The sequence below is a fragment of the Argiope bruennichi genome, chromosome X2 (assembly GCF_947563725.1).
Source record: "Argiope bruennichi chromosome X2, qqArgBrue1.1, whole genome shotgun sequence".
Classification (NCBI taxonomy): Eukaryota; Metazoa; Arthropoda; class Arachnida; order Araneae; family Araneidae; genus Argiope; species Argiope bruennichi.
The window spans coordinates 64127291-64142365 of NC_079163.1; the positions used below are offsets into that span (position 1 = coordinate 64127291).

The 15075-nt window shown below is 29.3% G+C and overlaps 1 protein-coding gene across 1 annotated transcript in view; it reads left to right on the forward strand.

Annotated features, from left to right (window-relative positions):
• The first annotated feature begins 1069 nt into the window (after window positions 1–1069).
• The window catches only part of LOC129960020 (sodium- and chloride-dependent glycine transporter 1-like), a 39334-nt gene continuing 25328 nt past the window's right edge, over window positions 1070–15075 (forward strand). The window contains exon 1 of the mRNA XM_056073024.1: window positions 1070–1178. Coding sequence (XP_055928999.1) covers window positions 1155–1178 — 24 coding nt within the window. The 5' untranslated portion in view covers window positions 1070–1154. The remainder of the gene's footprint in view (window positions 1179–15075) is intronic.

Sequence of the window (15075 nt, forward strand, 5' to 3'; positions counted from 1 at the left end):
GAATATTATGGAAAAATTAATTGTTAATTATTTATAATATTCAAAGTAATTTTTATAAAAAGACACTTTCATTTTTGGTACGCCGAATAGAATTTTTATTTGAATATTTATATGAGCAAATTCCGAATATAAATTTAAAATTACTGCGATCAAAACATTTTATCTGCCAATAAGGATTGATTAAATAAAAAAAATTATGACAAAGCAAATATAAAACGCAATTATTATGAATAAAAATAATTATAAGGATTAAAAGTATGTAAAATCATTAAAAAAGTAAAATCATTTTAAAAGGTATTTATTAACAAGTCGAAATTTATAAGCACATATATATGATAATTTCAGACAGCCATCAAGATTTTAATTCTCAAGGATCCACATTAAAATCCACTCTTGTCATTACATAGTCTTCTATAATCGACAACTGTTTTATTATGAAGTTGCAATGTCATTTGATATATGAAGGATATTGCAGACAACCCAGAGAAAACTTCCTGTCACAGAAACCTAACGATTTGAAGAGCGAAACAACCACTGAATAAAGATGAAAAAATTTTAATGACAGCGTCTCATCTTTGAGAATCAAATGATTTTTAAATGCTTTATCAGAGTATATAACAAAGAAAAATTCTAAACGGAATTCGAGTTCTTTGTGGATGCTTAAAGATTCCAAGACCGTGTTTCAAAAATTCTTGAATTACTTTATAAATCTTGGAAGAGACTTGCCATCTTTAAAAAAAAGTATCATTAACTTTGATTAATAATTCAATATAAATTACAAGAATGCGATAATATTTATGAATTCGGTTAGTAAATTGAGTATAGAAAGTATATTCCCTTCAATTATTAAAAATATTTATTTATCAAAAATAAAAAAAAAAAATTCTTATTAAAAACTAAATAATGAATCATTTCAATCAACTGAGCACGCGCATGGATTTAATCAAAAAATATGTTTGGCGAAAGTAGTTGGCGCATTTAAGTTGTGACTCATCAAACAAAGGGTGAATCGTAGCTTGGCGAAATAATTTGGCGGTCTTCCCAGCAGTAATACTCCGTGCCACCCGCTCCCTTGCCGCACTTCGTTGCTTTCCCCCATTCAGCAAGTTGCATCTTTCCACAATATTCCAGAGGAACCAATTCATCGATCTGTTATGTCGGCGAAAAGATCTCCAAAGGTAATTCATTTGATTCATTATTTGTCATTTAAAGATTTTAAATTAGTTGTATTGAATTATTGAATTCTTTTTTAATAATTAAAAATGACAATTTATGGTTTACAGCAGTATAAAAATCATTTATGTGTAGAAATCGAATCTGATTATTTTGTCCAGAAGAGTTCTAAAAATATCCGTTGTGTAACGCTTTCAGAATTATAGATTTTTAAAGAAATTGTATTTCAATAAAAAGTGACATTATTAAAACCATAAGCTATCGTATTCTGAATTCAAAAAATTATAAAGAATGTTTAAATTAGAAATGAAAGCCCACAATTTCATTTTTAAAGATATTTCATGCCTAAATGTGCAGTATATCATGCATGACTTGCCACTCATTCGGGGAAATCGCATTTGGTATTTTTTTAAAATTACTTTTGTTTTTTATTATTTTTGTAGAGAATAGAAAGTTTGCGAATGGTTTTCATTTGCATAGAATACTTTTATATTTGTTGAATTTGTATATAAAAGTCATTTGTCAAGATCTAAATAAGAAATCTTGGTTTTGATGATTCGTAGGGTTACATGAAATCACTTATTCAATATTTATTCATTAAATTTACGCATATAAGGTATTCGTGAACGTATGTGTGTGTGTGTGTGTGTGTGTGTGTGTGTGTGTACACGCTTGTTTTTGTTATATGCATGGTATATGCATGATTTTAATTTCAAAAATTTTTTTTTTACACGTCTGATTTGTGTCATCCAGTTTTTTTCTCCTAATTTTTCTGACTTTCAAATAGAATTTTATGCTATGTTATTTATTTAAATAAGCTTTCAGACAATTTAGTCAACTTTGTTTAACCCTTTAAAGGGCCATTTTTTTCTAATCATATTATGTTAAAATATTTTTAGGCTTGAAATTAGAATAAGAAAAGGGATTCATTTAGCTTATTAGATAAATTTAATTTGATTAATTAATTTGGTTAATTAATAATTAACAAATCAAGACACATCATTTTGTCTGAGATAAAGAACTGAAGCATCTAAGTTTCTGACTTACTAAAAAAATTTGTCAGAACTTATGCCAACCTACATAATTTCATACAAAGAGTGATAAATTTGGTTGGAAGCCTACTTCCCACAGCCCTAGAAAGGGTTAAATTGTACTGAATACTTATCTTAATTTACCCTTACAGCAAAGGTTCATACTAATTGGAGGCAAACTTTTTTTTGAATATTTTAAAAGTAAGATCTTTATTATATAAGGGCATTAATAACTGTCACTTTCATAAAAAATAATTAACATCTACTGGTCCTATAATCTACTGGAAGTTGTAATAAAATTATTGACGAAATCTATTCAGTTCAGTTGAGCACAATAATTCACACCGCGTAGTACAGATGCAAAATGTCAGAATTTTTCGATTTCAACTAAATCTATCGAAGGGTTGTCTATTCATGTGTATCTGAACTCAAAAATATAAATAAATGGCCTAGAATTTGGCTAAAGAAACACTTCCAAAATATATGCCGTGAAGCATAAAACACACGATATTAAGTAAGTATACAAGAAAATACTTCCCCTTTTCTCTATTTAAAATCTGCGTTAATTAAAAAAGCAATCCGTAAAAAAAAGCAAATTTCCGACACTTAGTGTAGTAGAAATTTCATTTGTGCTATTTCCAACGTTTCAGATGATTCTTTTACTAATGATCACATGAGATTCATTTTCGAAGTGGCATCATAGAGATCTGTTTACATTTAATAAATCTCTAAGCAAAATATAAACTCCTGAAAAAGAACCGCACAGAATTTAAATTTGATATTAAACTACACTTTAGCTGAATGAAAGATTTCCTTACTTCTCGGTGATCCATCCATTGTATTACAGTATGTCTAAAATCCAAAAATTGTCTGGTACTTCATGGATAGAGAGCGTTCTGTATTGATCCTTATATCTTAAAAATGGCTTATCATTGTTTTCATATAATTAATATAAGGTTGCATATAATTAGCAGTTAAAAATTTCACGTTTTTTTACCGATCAAAAGTAAATATCACACTCAATTACAGGAATTTTTGATGAATTCAATTTCCACTTGTCAGTGGTTGACATTCCTGTTGCATATTTATATTCACAAAACTTATTATTTACAAAAGATATTGGCTTTTTCTCAAAAAAAACACTAATATTGTATTAAGTAAAGCCACGTTTATAAATATTTAAAAACTTTTAATAAGATCGGAAATAATTTATTTAAGTAGTATAAAATAATGCCATTTTACTGCATTATCACCAGCTCATCCAAAAACGCTTTTTCAGGAATTGGAAAATATTTTTAAGTTTCACCTCCAGTTATTACAATTTAAGGTGACGGTAAATTCAGCCAGATAGTTACAAAACAAAAATGAAAAAATTCTTGTCCTGTGCAATGGACTATTTACCTTCCAAAAGTCAGTTTTGATGAACTTCAAACTTATCATCCATTTAAAAATTCGTTATCTACAGCACACTGCAAATCGTTTCTTATCATGCCGGAATTTTACTTTCAAGCAAACTAACATAAATGCAAATCTCTAAAATCAATTAAATCTTTCCTGTCATCACTCTTTAAAATTAGTCCTCGAAAACTACCATTCGAAAACTACCTCGACCATTAGGAATTTGAAAAATATTTGAAAGCATGTTAAACCGAGTATTGTTGGACTTATTTATATAATCTCTAATTTTTCTGCTGTATTCTGAATATTAAACGTGTATTGTCTTCAGTAACGACACATGAGAAACCGAATACTCGTAGTATTATGCAATCGCCCGCAATGAACAATGATCGACAGAATTAGAGGGGGGGGGGGAGCCAAGTCTGTGTAGTCAAAACAAGGAAAAGGACGGGTAAACTGGCTTCGTTATTTTTGAACTATTCAATCAAGAGTAGATTCATATTAATTACGAATAAATAATATAGTAACAATGTCGATTGAATTGACGAGTTTACTGTTAAAAACATTCATTTCTATTAGGTGAATTATTAACTTTTGACATCGTCATATTTTTTACAAGTATACTACTGAGATTCCCACTGAAATTGTCTCTGGAGAGCTCACACAGGAGTATTTAATTCTAAGTATGAAATACTTGAGTTTTAATAAAATTCTTATTAAAGCGATATATTTTTTTAACAAAATATTAATTTCTAGTAAGCAGTATTACTTTAATTTGAATTTTCTGTAAGCTATGTTGCGTTACAAAAATGTAGATTTACTATATATGATATTGTTCAGTAAAAGTGTAAATATCCTGAAGCGCATGGCGTTACCTCATCCTGCCCATACAAAGCTGCAAAATAGCGGCGAGACATTGCCCCCCGAAATTAACAGAACTAAGTAGAACAAGTTTTTATCGCCGTGTTGTCCGGGGTCAATGGGTTGATCAAATAATATGCTTCTGTCAGGTTTAGCAGTTCTGTAAATGACATGTTTTAAGATGCTTTATCTTTATTCTTAGTAGAAAAGATACCAATGCAAGGAATATCTTTGCTTTTATCAGCCGATTTGAATGTCAGAGAGGTTGCTCATTGCAAATATTTTAGTTCAGGTCACATTTTTTACCATTCAGAATCATTTTGGCTCTCTTTATTCTAGTCTATCTTCATTTGCCATTTTGAAAAAAAAAAAAAAAAAAAAAATTCGGTTTCAGCATCGCTTTCAGATACTACTTGCAGAAGTCTTCCGAGTTTTTTTCATGTAATTATAATTATGACTTGAAGAATATCGTTTTCAACCCGTTAGAACATTCCAAGCAGTTATCCAAGAACTTCATTAAGTAACATCATCTTACTTGCCTTTAATGCCTTTGAACTTCTGAAAGAATATTATCCTAACTGAATCCTTTGAGTTGAGTAAACTTTAATCACTAAAAGTTCATTACGCCACACAGATGGCAGTAAGAAGATTTTGAAAAATAAATCAAAGCTCCCTTTGATTTTTCGCATATATCTGCGCTTTTTATAGCCTGTTTAATTTACTAAATTTATGTTTAAAATTTACTTTTGTGCTAAAATAGATAAAATGACTTTCTACTTTTCTAAATAGCTCTGGGAAAATTAAACATATCACAATCACTAATTATAAAAGTACTTCATCTTGAGATCCTTATTTACTGTTCAATTTAATATTATTTTATCTTAAAGGACTTTATGCTTTAAGTGGAATAATATTTAGCATTTACATTTTTATTTAACTCATTTATTTTTTTTTAAATTCACGATATTTTACAATATCGACCTTTTATTTTATTTAGCATCAGCATCTATATTATTATACATTCCGTCTAAGATTGTGAACCATAGAATTTTTCTAATCTTGCCACCATTACACACATCCTATAGTGTCAAATACAGTTTAAGACGACGGACGGACGGTAAAAAGCAAACATTGTATTTCATCAGTATGTCGTGTAACAATATATCAATAAAACAAAAAACAAAAAATTCGAAACAAACTGAAAATACAGATTCTCTGTAAACTAAGTAAAGAATTATAACGGTAAAAAAATTGGTACAGAAAAATGTATTTCAAATATTAAAAGTTCATGATGGCTTGGTTTGAAGCGTTTTTTAGAAATAACTTTTTAAAAATTTTCGCATCTCATACAAGCGTTGTTCCATGCGCTTGTATTTCAAGCCAGCTGCAAATCCCGATCGATACGCACTGTCTGCGAGATGAACTCAACCTTGCCTACATTTTTCCATAGTTTTCAGGCTCATTCCTTATGGTTAATTTTTTAAAATATAAACAACAATACGCGATAGGATGCTTTTAACATTTTTTAAATGGACACAGTTGAATAATCAAGACATTTCTTTCAATGTGATAGTAATTGGGCCAATTTTCGCATACTGCTATAAAGAATAGATCTAAATTTAACGTCAAAGTTTTAATTGTTTACTTAAATATTATAAAAACTCAGTAGCTGTTAGAAATTTTGGAAGAAACCTTGGATCATCGCAACTTGATTTATTGACACTGACGAAAAATCTGGGGAAATCATGTTAATCATTATGGAACAATTTCCGTTTTTGTCATTTTTTCTGAAAGAATTTTTTTTGTAGTTAAAAAATGGCTTTTTAACAACATATAAAAATTCAGAATCTTTTTTTTTAAAACGTATCATGTAACTGTTTTTTTTTTTTTTTTTTTTTTCAAATGCATATTTTAGTTTGTACCATGTTTCACATATTTGAAATAGCTTGCATAGCATTTTGTTTCGAGTTTAGGACTTCTACCTTTATTAACTGTTCTAGTTTTCAAAATATTCGATACTTAAGTACTATATTGAAAGCTTCAATATGCATGGAAAACAGTTTTTAAAGCCTGGCAATTCGAAATGAAAATCATTTTCTCCTATTTACCACCATTCTGCTAAATTTGGAATTTAAACATTTATCATGTCTATTGTACTTTGAATCGTTTATTAAAATTTATTATAATAAATGTAAATCGTTTTCTCTTAAAAATACTTTCAAAACGAAACTAATTTTGCACTTTAAAATTTCAGATTTATTGAATTTTTTAATAAAATTGAAATAAGTTTATATTCTACACTTTCTGGGAGAAAAATGCATTCAGGTGTTCTTGAGAACGAAAGCGTTGAAATGAAAATTTTTAGGCAATAAATGCGTGCACTTGATAGCCTTATTTGTCATTTTTTAATATTGTAACAAATGAAATTTCAATATTAATACTATAAATTAACCATGTCAAACATTAAAATTGTAATAGCAATGAAATTTTAATTATTTTTTTTAATAAATAAGGAAATTCTTATTTGCCTCCAATGTTTGTTTTGTAGTAAGAGAATGTGTGAATCTGGGTCATAAGACAATTTTTTTCCCTACAGTGATTGTATTGCGCAAATATCAATTTCTGAATAAATTATAATGAATTTTAAATTAAAATAAATCCTTACAATTAACGAATCCTTTGACTCTTTGCCTTAAAATTCATATTTATGCTTTCTTATAAAGAGAGACAAGCATACGAATTTTAAATTTAGACCTGAAGATTGTCTTAAATTGATTGTTTTTATTTTTCTATTCTTACTCTTTTGTAATTTAAAATATTTTGAAAATCTTTACAATACATTGCCTGTATTTAAGGAAATATGAACTGTGAAGGCTATTGCCTTTTTTTTCTGCATGAAAAAGAGAATATTGCCTAAATAAAGGGTATGTTTTCTTTAAGTCTGTAGAATTTTATAATTAAACGTTGGACTGCGTGCATTTAAATATACATTGAACAAGTTACAAATTATTTCTGAATGAAACTTTCAACTAATAGGTTCAATATTGAAAAAAAAAATCCAAATATACGTTTTAGCTTTACATGTATATATAATCAACATCTGCAGCTTTCAAGTATTATATACAATTCACTATTTCAGATACTTGCTAACTTAATCTTTCTTAGAATATTATAGCGTAAAAATAATCCAGGGAATGATTACAAGGTTACTGTCTGTATTAAATGCGCCTATGAATTTTTAAGTTACGTCGCATTTCACCCAAGGAAGCTTGGCTAAAGCTGTCCTTCGGAATTGCGATTTTGCGCTTGCGCAGGAAACCTAATCGATTCCAGTCCATTTTTGGTTCAACATTTAAATTAACCTGTTCAATTTCGGTTCAGTCTGGCAGACCAAATCAATAATTTCACGTGTACACTTTTTTCAAATATTACGTACCAAAAATCAAGTTCCCATTCTTTTTGTTTTATTTTTATCTGCAAAACTTTCAGGAGATCCTTTCTATGAGAATTCGATTGCAAACTTGTAGCTTCAACAGCTAGGAGGATGTTTTTTTAAAACTGCAAAAACCAATGATTTCTTTGAGATGTACTTCAAACCACCATGAATTGCGAAGATAGTTTTTGTACATAAGTTTGAAATAACCAAATTGCAAGGTGGCCACAATATAACTCTCCTTGTTTGGAGACATCTGCAGTTAAAATTAATCAATGTAATGAAACTAAATTTCATATACGGACTATAGAGGGTGCATAAAGATAAATTTCAAAATAAGTTTCCCGAAGTGAATGGTGAGAGATGTTGTTGTTGCTGTCACGTAAGAAGTTTCCACTATATAGATAGATAATGCAATTTCCTTATGTGTATACGACAGCATCTCATTTTTTAAACAAAAAGGGAGGGGGTTACGATAATATTCAGCTGAAGATTCTTTTTGACTGTTGATTTATGTTTAATATGCGTCCTGCCTTACCTTAGTATGTTTACACACTAAGTTGTTTAACACTAGTGTAATTCTGCTACCGTTTTTAAGGAAATTTAGAATTCCTCCTTTGTGTCTGTTGCAGCATTGAGCATTATAATTAAAAACTGAAGGGAACTTGATCGCAAGAATAAGACATATATAGTGCAAGAGCAGTATCGGACGATGCAATAACTGAAATTGTTGCGAACATCCAAAGTGAGCTTTGGGGAGTATCTTGCACTGGATGTAATATCTTGTGCATAATATAGAAGCCCCTTAATTTGATTAACAAAAGAAAACTGTCGTATTCACTTCTGTATGGGCATTGTTTATTTTTTGAATATTAATGACATTTTGCAAAATTCATTTTTCGGGTGTTCATTGTAGTTATTAACTAGTTTAGGTTTCGACAGTGTCAACATATCTCCTGTCGGTGATTTTTGGATTTTTTTTTTCGGAATTCGCCTTTCTTTTGCTTTTCCCATTTCAGTATATGAAATTAATTTTCATTCTATGCATCATGTCAGCAATAGATAATTCTAAATAGAAAGTTTTTATGGCTACCCTGTATTTTTTGAGCATTTGACTTAAAAATCATAAGTTCTGAACAATTGATGTACTGCAAAGTTTCATTAGCCCCCTATACTGCAATGAAGTGTCAGACTCGTGCATCAAATGACAGATTTTTGTTTATTTTTAAATCTGTATTTATGTTAAAATAGATTTAAAAAATTTTACTCTTAAACATAACTTTCTCACTCCTATATGGATCAAAATAACAATAATGGAATTTAACATCTGATTAGAAATATAAAGTCGCAATGTGATGGTGCATCCAACTAGAATTGTATAAAGACTTTATCCTTCAAAATAAGTTTAGAATAGTTTTTGATACTGGCTGGTCTATATCGATAGCTGAAAGATTAAAATTCCCCTTTTCAGCAAATAAATGTTCTTTTCGTATAGTGTAGTACGGTTGTATAGAAAAGAGAATTAGCTTGTTGAAGTTGCCACTTGTCATGTAATATAGAAGTTTGGAGAAAGTATTGTCCGATCAGATGTTGTCCTCCTCAGCTGATCACATCTGAAAACTGCGATGTCCTTACCAAAACATTCCCCATGTCAAAAGGAAACGCAAATATTTCTAATTTAAATCAATATCACTACTTCCAAAGATATGCCGCAACGCTAAAATCCCTAATCCCATTTTTAGTCAGTTTCCATTTTCAAAAAAATCAGTGTTATGTGACGTGTGGGATGGCAAAAATTGAAATCAAAACTTGTAAGAACATTTAACATGTGACTTTTTAACAGATAATCGATTATTTAATGTGAATTGATACATATTGCATTCATTTTTGAATAGTAAACATAATTGAAATAATAAATGTCGAAACTATTATCCTACTACGAAGTAATACATTAATCCCTAATATTCAAAATTTTCTTGTATTTTTAGTGTTAGAATTCAAACTTTATATTAAATATTATTTTCATGGTAGAAAATTGCGGGATGTCATAAAAATTAATTTTTCACTGATTTTAAAACTGACTAGATCTATATTTAATTTTCTTTCAATAAAATATTCTATGCGTTATTTCGAGATACAAATTAAAACAAAATTATCGTATTGAAATGTATTTAAAGAATTTTGCATTGGTATGTTTTTTATATTTAAATAACTTAACGTTTTATAACTCAAAGTTATCGCTTAAAACTTGATAAATAGTACGGTTCGGATGCAAATAAGCAACTCAGAGGAATTATATATATTTTCTGTCGAAAAAATTAAAAGAAGTCGCGTATCTCTTGAATCTTAATCGAAATAATTCTAAAAAACGTTCGGTGTGATTGTTGCTATGAAATATGAGATTCCCGTCTCCGTTGTCCTCTTTCCTATTACGATCGATTGACCTTCATTCTATGATGATCTGTGTAACTGTGCAAACAGGACCCGATCGAAAAAAAGCGAAGCACGTGCAAAGCTGAATTGTGAGCCTTAAAATCAATTTCATTCAATAAAATTCGTTATATTTTGCTATTCATTACAATGCGCAGATTGGTTTAGTAAGGACTTAAGAAATACATAAACATAGTAAATTTTTATAAACCTAATAATTTGCGCTAATAATCGTAATTATATCAACTATTATAATGCTTCATGAACTCTTAAAATGCGATTCGCTATGCGTTTAATAAGATAAGATTACAATATTTGATTTTTTTTTAATTATTATTTTGAAATGCAAATTCATTGATAATGTATCATGATTTAAGTTTCGGGATAGTTCGAATCGAATAGATAGAAAATATTTCAGAAGATAAATCGTTCTTGAATAAAGCTAGATCTCAAACAACTTGATTTTCAATTTTGAGAAAAATCTTACCGATTCCCATCACATCTATGGTAAGGCCAATATAATTGTCAGAAAAGTACCAAAATTTCATTACAATTCATATAAGTTATTTTAAAATATTGTAATGCACGATGACAATTTTTTTTCATTAAATCAATGTAATCAATGTCGTTTTACAAAGGCGCATTTAAACCTTTACAACATTTGAGATGATCGACTTCACTCAACTAAGTGAATATTGTCATAACTATATAAAACCGTATGAAGTCTCATATTCAGGATAAATTTCGAATCTTTTCTTAAAACGAATGGCATTTTCGATTATGATTAGAAATGTGTAGTCGGATGCATACTGTTTTGGAGGCTTAGCAAGAATAAAAGCACTGAATCTTACCATCGGCTTTGCGAATGTGAAAATGCTCAAATCATGCGAGAACGTTCAAATGTTTAAATATTAGGATTTAATAAACAACACTGAAAAGCTTTTTTTGTAAAGTTGTTCAACCAGGCGGGACCTTCGGAAGCGCAGGGCCTTTTGTTCACCCATGTGAAACTCCCTCAGGCCAGCCCAGACTGTGAGAATACAGTGTTGAAAGTTGAGTAATTAGTAAGCTTCGAATGAATCCTTATTGTGTCCATTGTGTATCTAAATACTTTCTGATTTGATCGAAATTCGAATCGAATACTTTTTTGTGGAAATAACTTTTCTATCAAATCGAAATATAAAAATTTCATATATTTCTCGTTGGAGTGAAGTGCAAACGTTGAAATTCACACTTTAATACAGCATTTATTTGCATAATATAATAGATTTTTGTAGTAACAATTTGAATCTACTTTAAGGTAACAACTGAACAATTTTTTTAGACACGGCAGTTCTACTTAAAGAATTCAACGTTAATAAATATAGCATTCTAATTTAATTATAATACTAGATAGTAATGCATTTATCCTAGTATGATGCAGATTTTTGGTGTGAATAGAACATCTGTCGTACGAAGACGCTTTTTTGGGCGCGGTTTTTCCGACCGATTGATCCCAAAATTTGACACTGAACTGCAGTAGTCATCATATTGATTTCATTGATTTATATTGCGTTTTTGAATTACGTTTACATGCATGCGAAAGTTCAGCACTTTGACAGATTTGGTTGAAAATTTGATAAGAATCTACATTTTCAATGCTAAACTAGTGCACTAAGTTTTTTCTTGTACTATGTAGCTCTTTACGTTTTCAGTTAAGGAATTTACTTGTATTCGAACAGCCAAATAAGTTCATCTTGGTGGATTTTCTTTAAAACTTGATAAACATTTACAAATTTGGTCTTATGATCACATACTAAATATCATTCATATAACTCAACGTGATTTTGAGTTATCGCGATCTCAGGTGGACAGACATAATGCCAACAATATGTATTTGGGAACTCTGAAACGTGGAGATTCGTTAAAGTCTCGTTATTTTTCATATTCTTGCTATTTTTTAACGATTACAATACTTTATCTGTGCTTAGTATACGACAAAATAAAAATAACTGTCAATCATCCAAAACAAAGCTACTAAGTTATAGTGTGTGTGTGCAATATAATATACCTTTCTAAAAAGATCGAGATGTTGGTGTTTTACCTGACTTTATTTGAAAATCTATAATAGAAAACTAAAATTTTTCTGCCATTTATCTTAATTTTATAATATTAATAACAATTTTATTAATGTTAAGAAATTGGCATTAATTATACTTACAGTAACTTCAATTTTCTAATGTTAAGAATTATTATTAATGTCATGAAATTATTCAATTTTCTACTTTTGAATAGTTGTTAAAATCTACCCGAGCTCTGCTTATAATATCGATTAAAATTTTTAACGCTTGCACTGGAGCATAAAGATGTCTTAAGTTTAGAAGCCTGCAGACAGTTTTATTCTTTCAAAATAAACGCTCTCGCAGCATCGGGAGTTATTTTATGTAGGGAAAAATTGGTTTGACTCGAAACAACAAGGCATGGGTAGACCTGTCGAGCAAGTCAAGGTTTCGGTTCTTACAGACGCCGAGTTGAAAAACAAAAAGCAAGAGGCAATGAACTTCCGTATATTAACAAAGAAAAGTCCAGAATAACAAACAGTAGCTCTGTGTTTCAGACATACGAGCGTGCCCAATTTTGTTTTGCACTAGTTTTTCTGATTTGTGGTCAATTTAGAAAAGATTTATAGTGGATACTGGCATTTCGGGCTTATAAGGCAATTTTTATTCTCCTGTTAAATTATTTCCACTGAAAATATCAGTTTTTTTTAAAATTTTATTTTAATTTTACTATGTTTAAATATTTTTATTCTTTTTATCTTCTGGAATAATTGGGAAAATACCGCTAAGTAATTTAGTGGTATTTTCCCATCTTTGACTGTGTCTTATGTCTAAAATAAGCAAATGATATTTCTATTTGTACCATATTTAATAACTTTCTCACTACTTCAAAGTTTTATCAATTTGCACAACCTTAAATTATTTTACAAATACCAATATTAAAGGAAGCGTTCGAAAACTTTTATCAAATATTTTTTACGTCTTAAACACCTGGTAATACTGAATATTTAATTTCATACTTTTAAAAATAAATTTGTATTTAATGAAATAAAATTTTGAATCTGCCATTTTCTAAAAGGGCGAATGTAATTGAACAAAGAACATGTATTGAATTTTTTTTTCCGTTGTGCAATTTCTCCCACAAAAATGTTTGAAATATTTAAAAAAAATCCTCAAAAGTCGATTATTTATCGAGAGCAAGAACGTTTAAGTAACATAATATGCTTAAAGAATGCAAAGAATCTATCGAAGATGAATCACGCCCTAATAGACCTTCCGAATTATCAACAGGATGGTAAGATCAGAGAGTTAATGCTCAATCATCATCGTTTCACAATTAAAAATAATATTGAAAATATTCTAACATCATTTGATTCTTGTCAAACAGATTTGAGATATCAGTTAGATTTGCGATGCATCTCATCTCGAGTTGTTTCAAAAATGTTGAATTTGTTTCAAAAACAATAGCGTATTTAAGGGTCCCAAAAGATGATTTCTGAAGGTGATTTATTCTTAAAACGCATTGTTATGGGTGATAAAAGCTGAATATATTCTTTTGATACTGAAATTGTTCAATAATCAAAGGAATGGAGCTGGAAAGATGTATTAAGACCGAAATGACCAGGTTATAGTCGCTCAAAAATGTTGACTATTTTCTTCAGTTTTTGTGGTGTTGAGCATCATGAAATCTACCAATTGTCTAAATTGTTAATAAGGAATATTTTTTAGTTCTTGACCAATGAAGTTGATTTAAATTGTGGCGAGATCAAGTCATCGATATTATTGTATTGCGATAATTCATCTTCTCATTGTACTATTATTGTTCGTGAATATTTGACAAAATAATTCAACAAATGCAGTTCTATATGTTCCATGCCCATCTGATATTGCGCCATATGACTTTTTTATTTATACGGTTCAAACTAGTTGTGGTTACTTAGGGATTAAAAAAAATCCCTATGAACCTTGCAGAAATCACAAAAATAGCTTTAAGGTATATTTTGAGGAATGCAAAATACGTTGGTAGAAAAGAATTTGAGTTGGAGATGCAATGAAGATTGACCAATAAAGTGACACCTTTAGATTATGATAACAATCCTGGTACTTTTTGATCACGGTATTATATACTGTACTCATGTGGAGCTTCTTGAATTTTACTGTAGATTATTGCATTGACAGATGATAGCCCTCTTTCATAAAAGGAAAGAAAATAAAACATCACTCATGTAAGAGTTACTAAACACTAATTCCAATGTAATAATGCACAAGCAAAAGATGTATAATAGAGCAATTATACATAAGATGTTACTTTATTATGATTATTGGTTTTGAAGACTCGCATCTAATACTCAAACAAAGTAAAGTTTACTGATAATAGTTTTAAAGCGTTTAATAATTTTTCTGGTAATCAAACAAATATTTACAACACATAACTTGTAGTCCTTCTTATTTGAAGAAAGTGGAAAAAAACAACTTTTGATTGAAATACATATATTTAAAATAGTGGTAGAAATTGGGTTAGAAAATAATTGACTAGAAGAAATTGAGCTAAAAGTTCCACTATTTTATTACGATGTTTTATTTTCTGACAGCTTATAGTTCAATTTGGGCTATTTTTGTTTAAGTTACTTATCTCCATCTGCTGTTAATTGCTTTAAATAAATTTAGAAAAATCTTAAGTATTCTGAGCTTGACATTGATCCCGAAAATA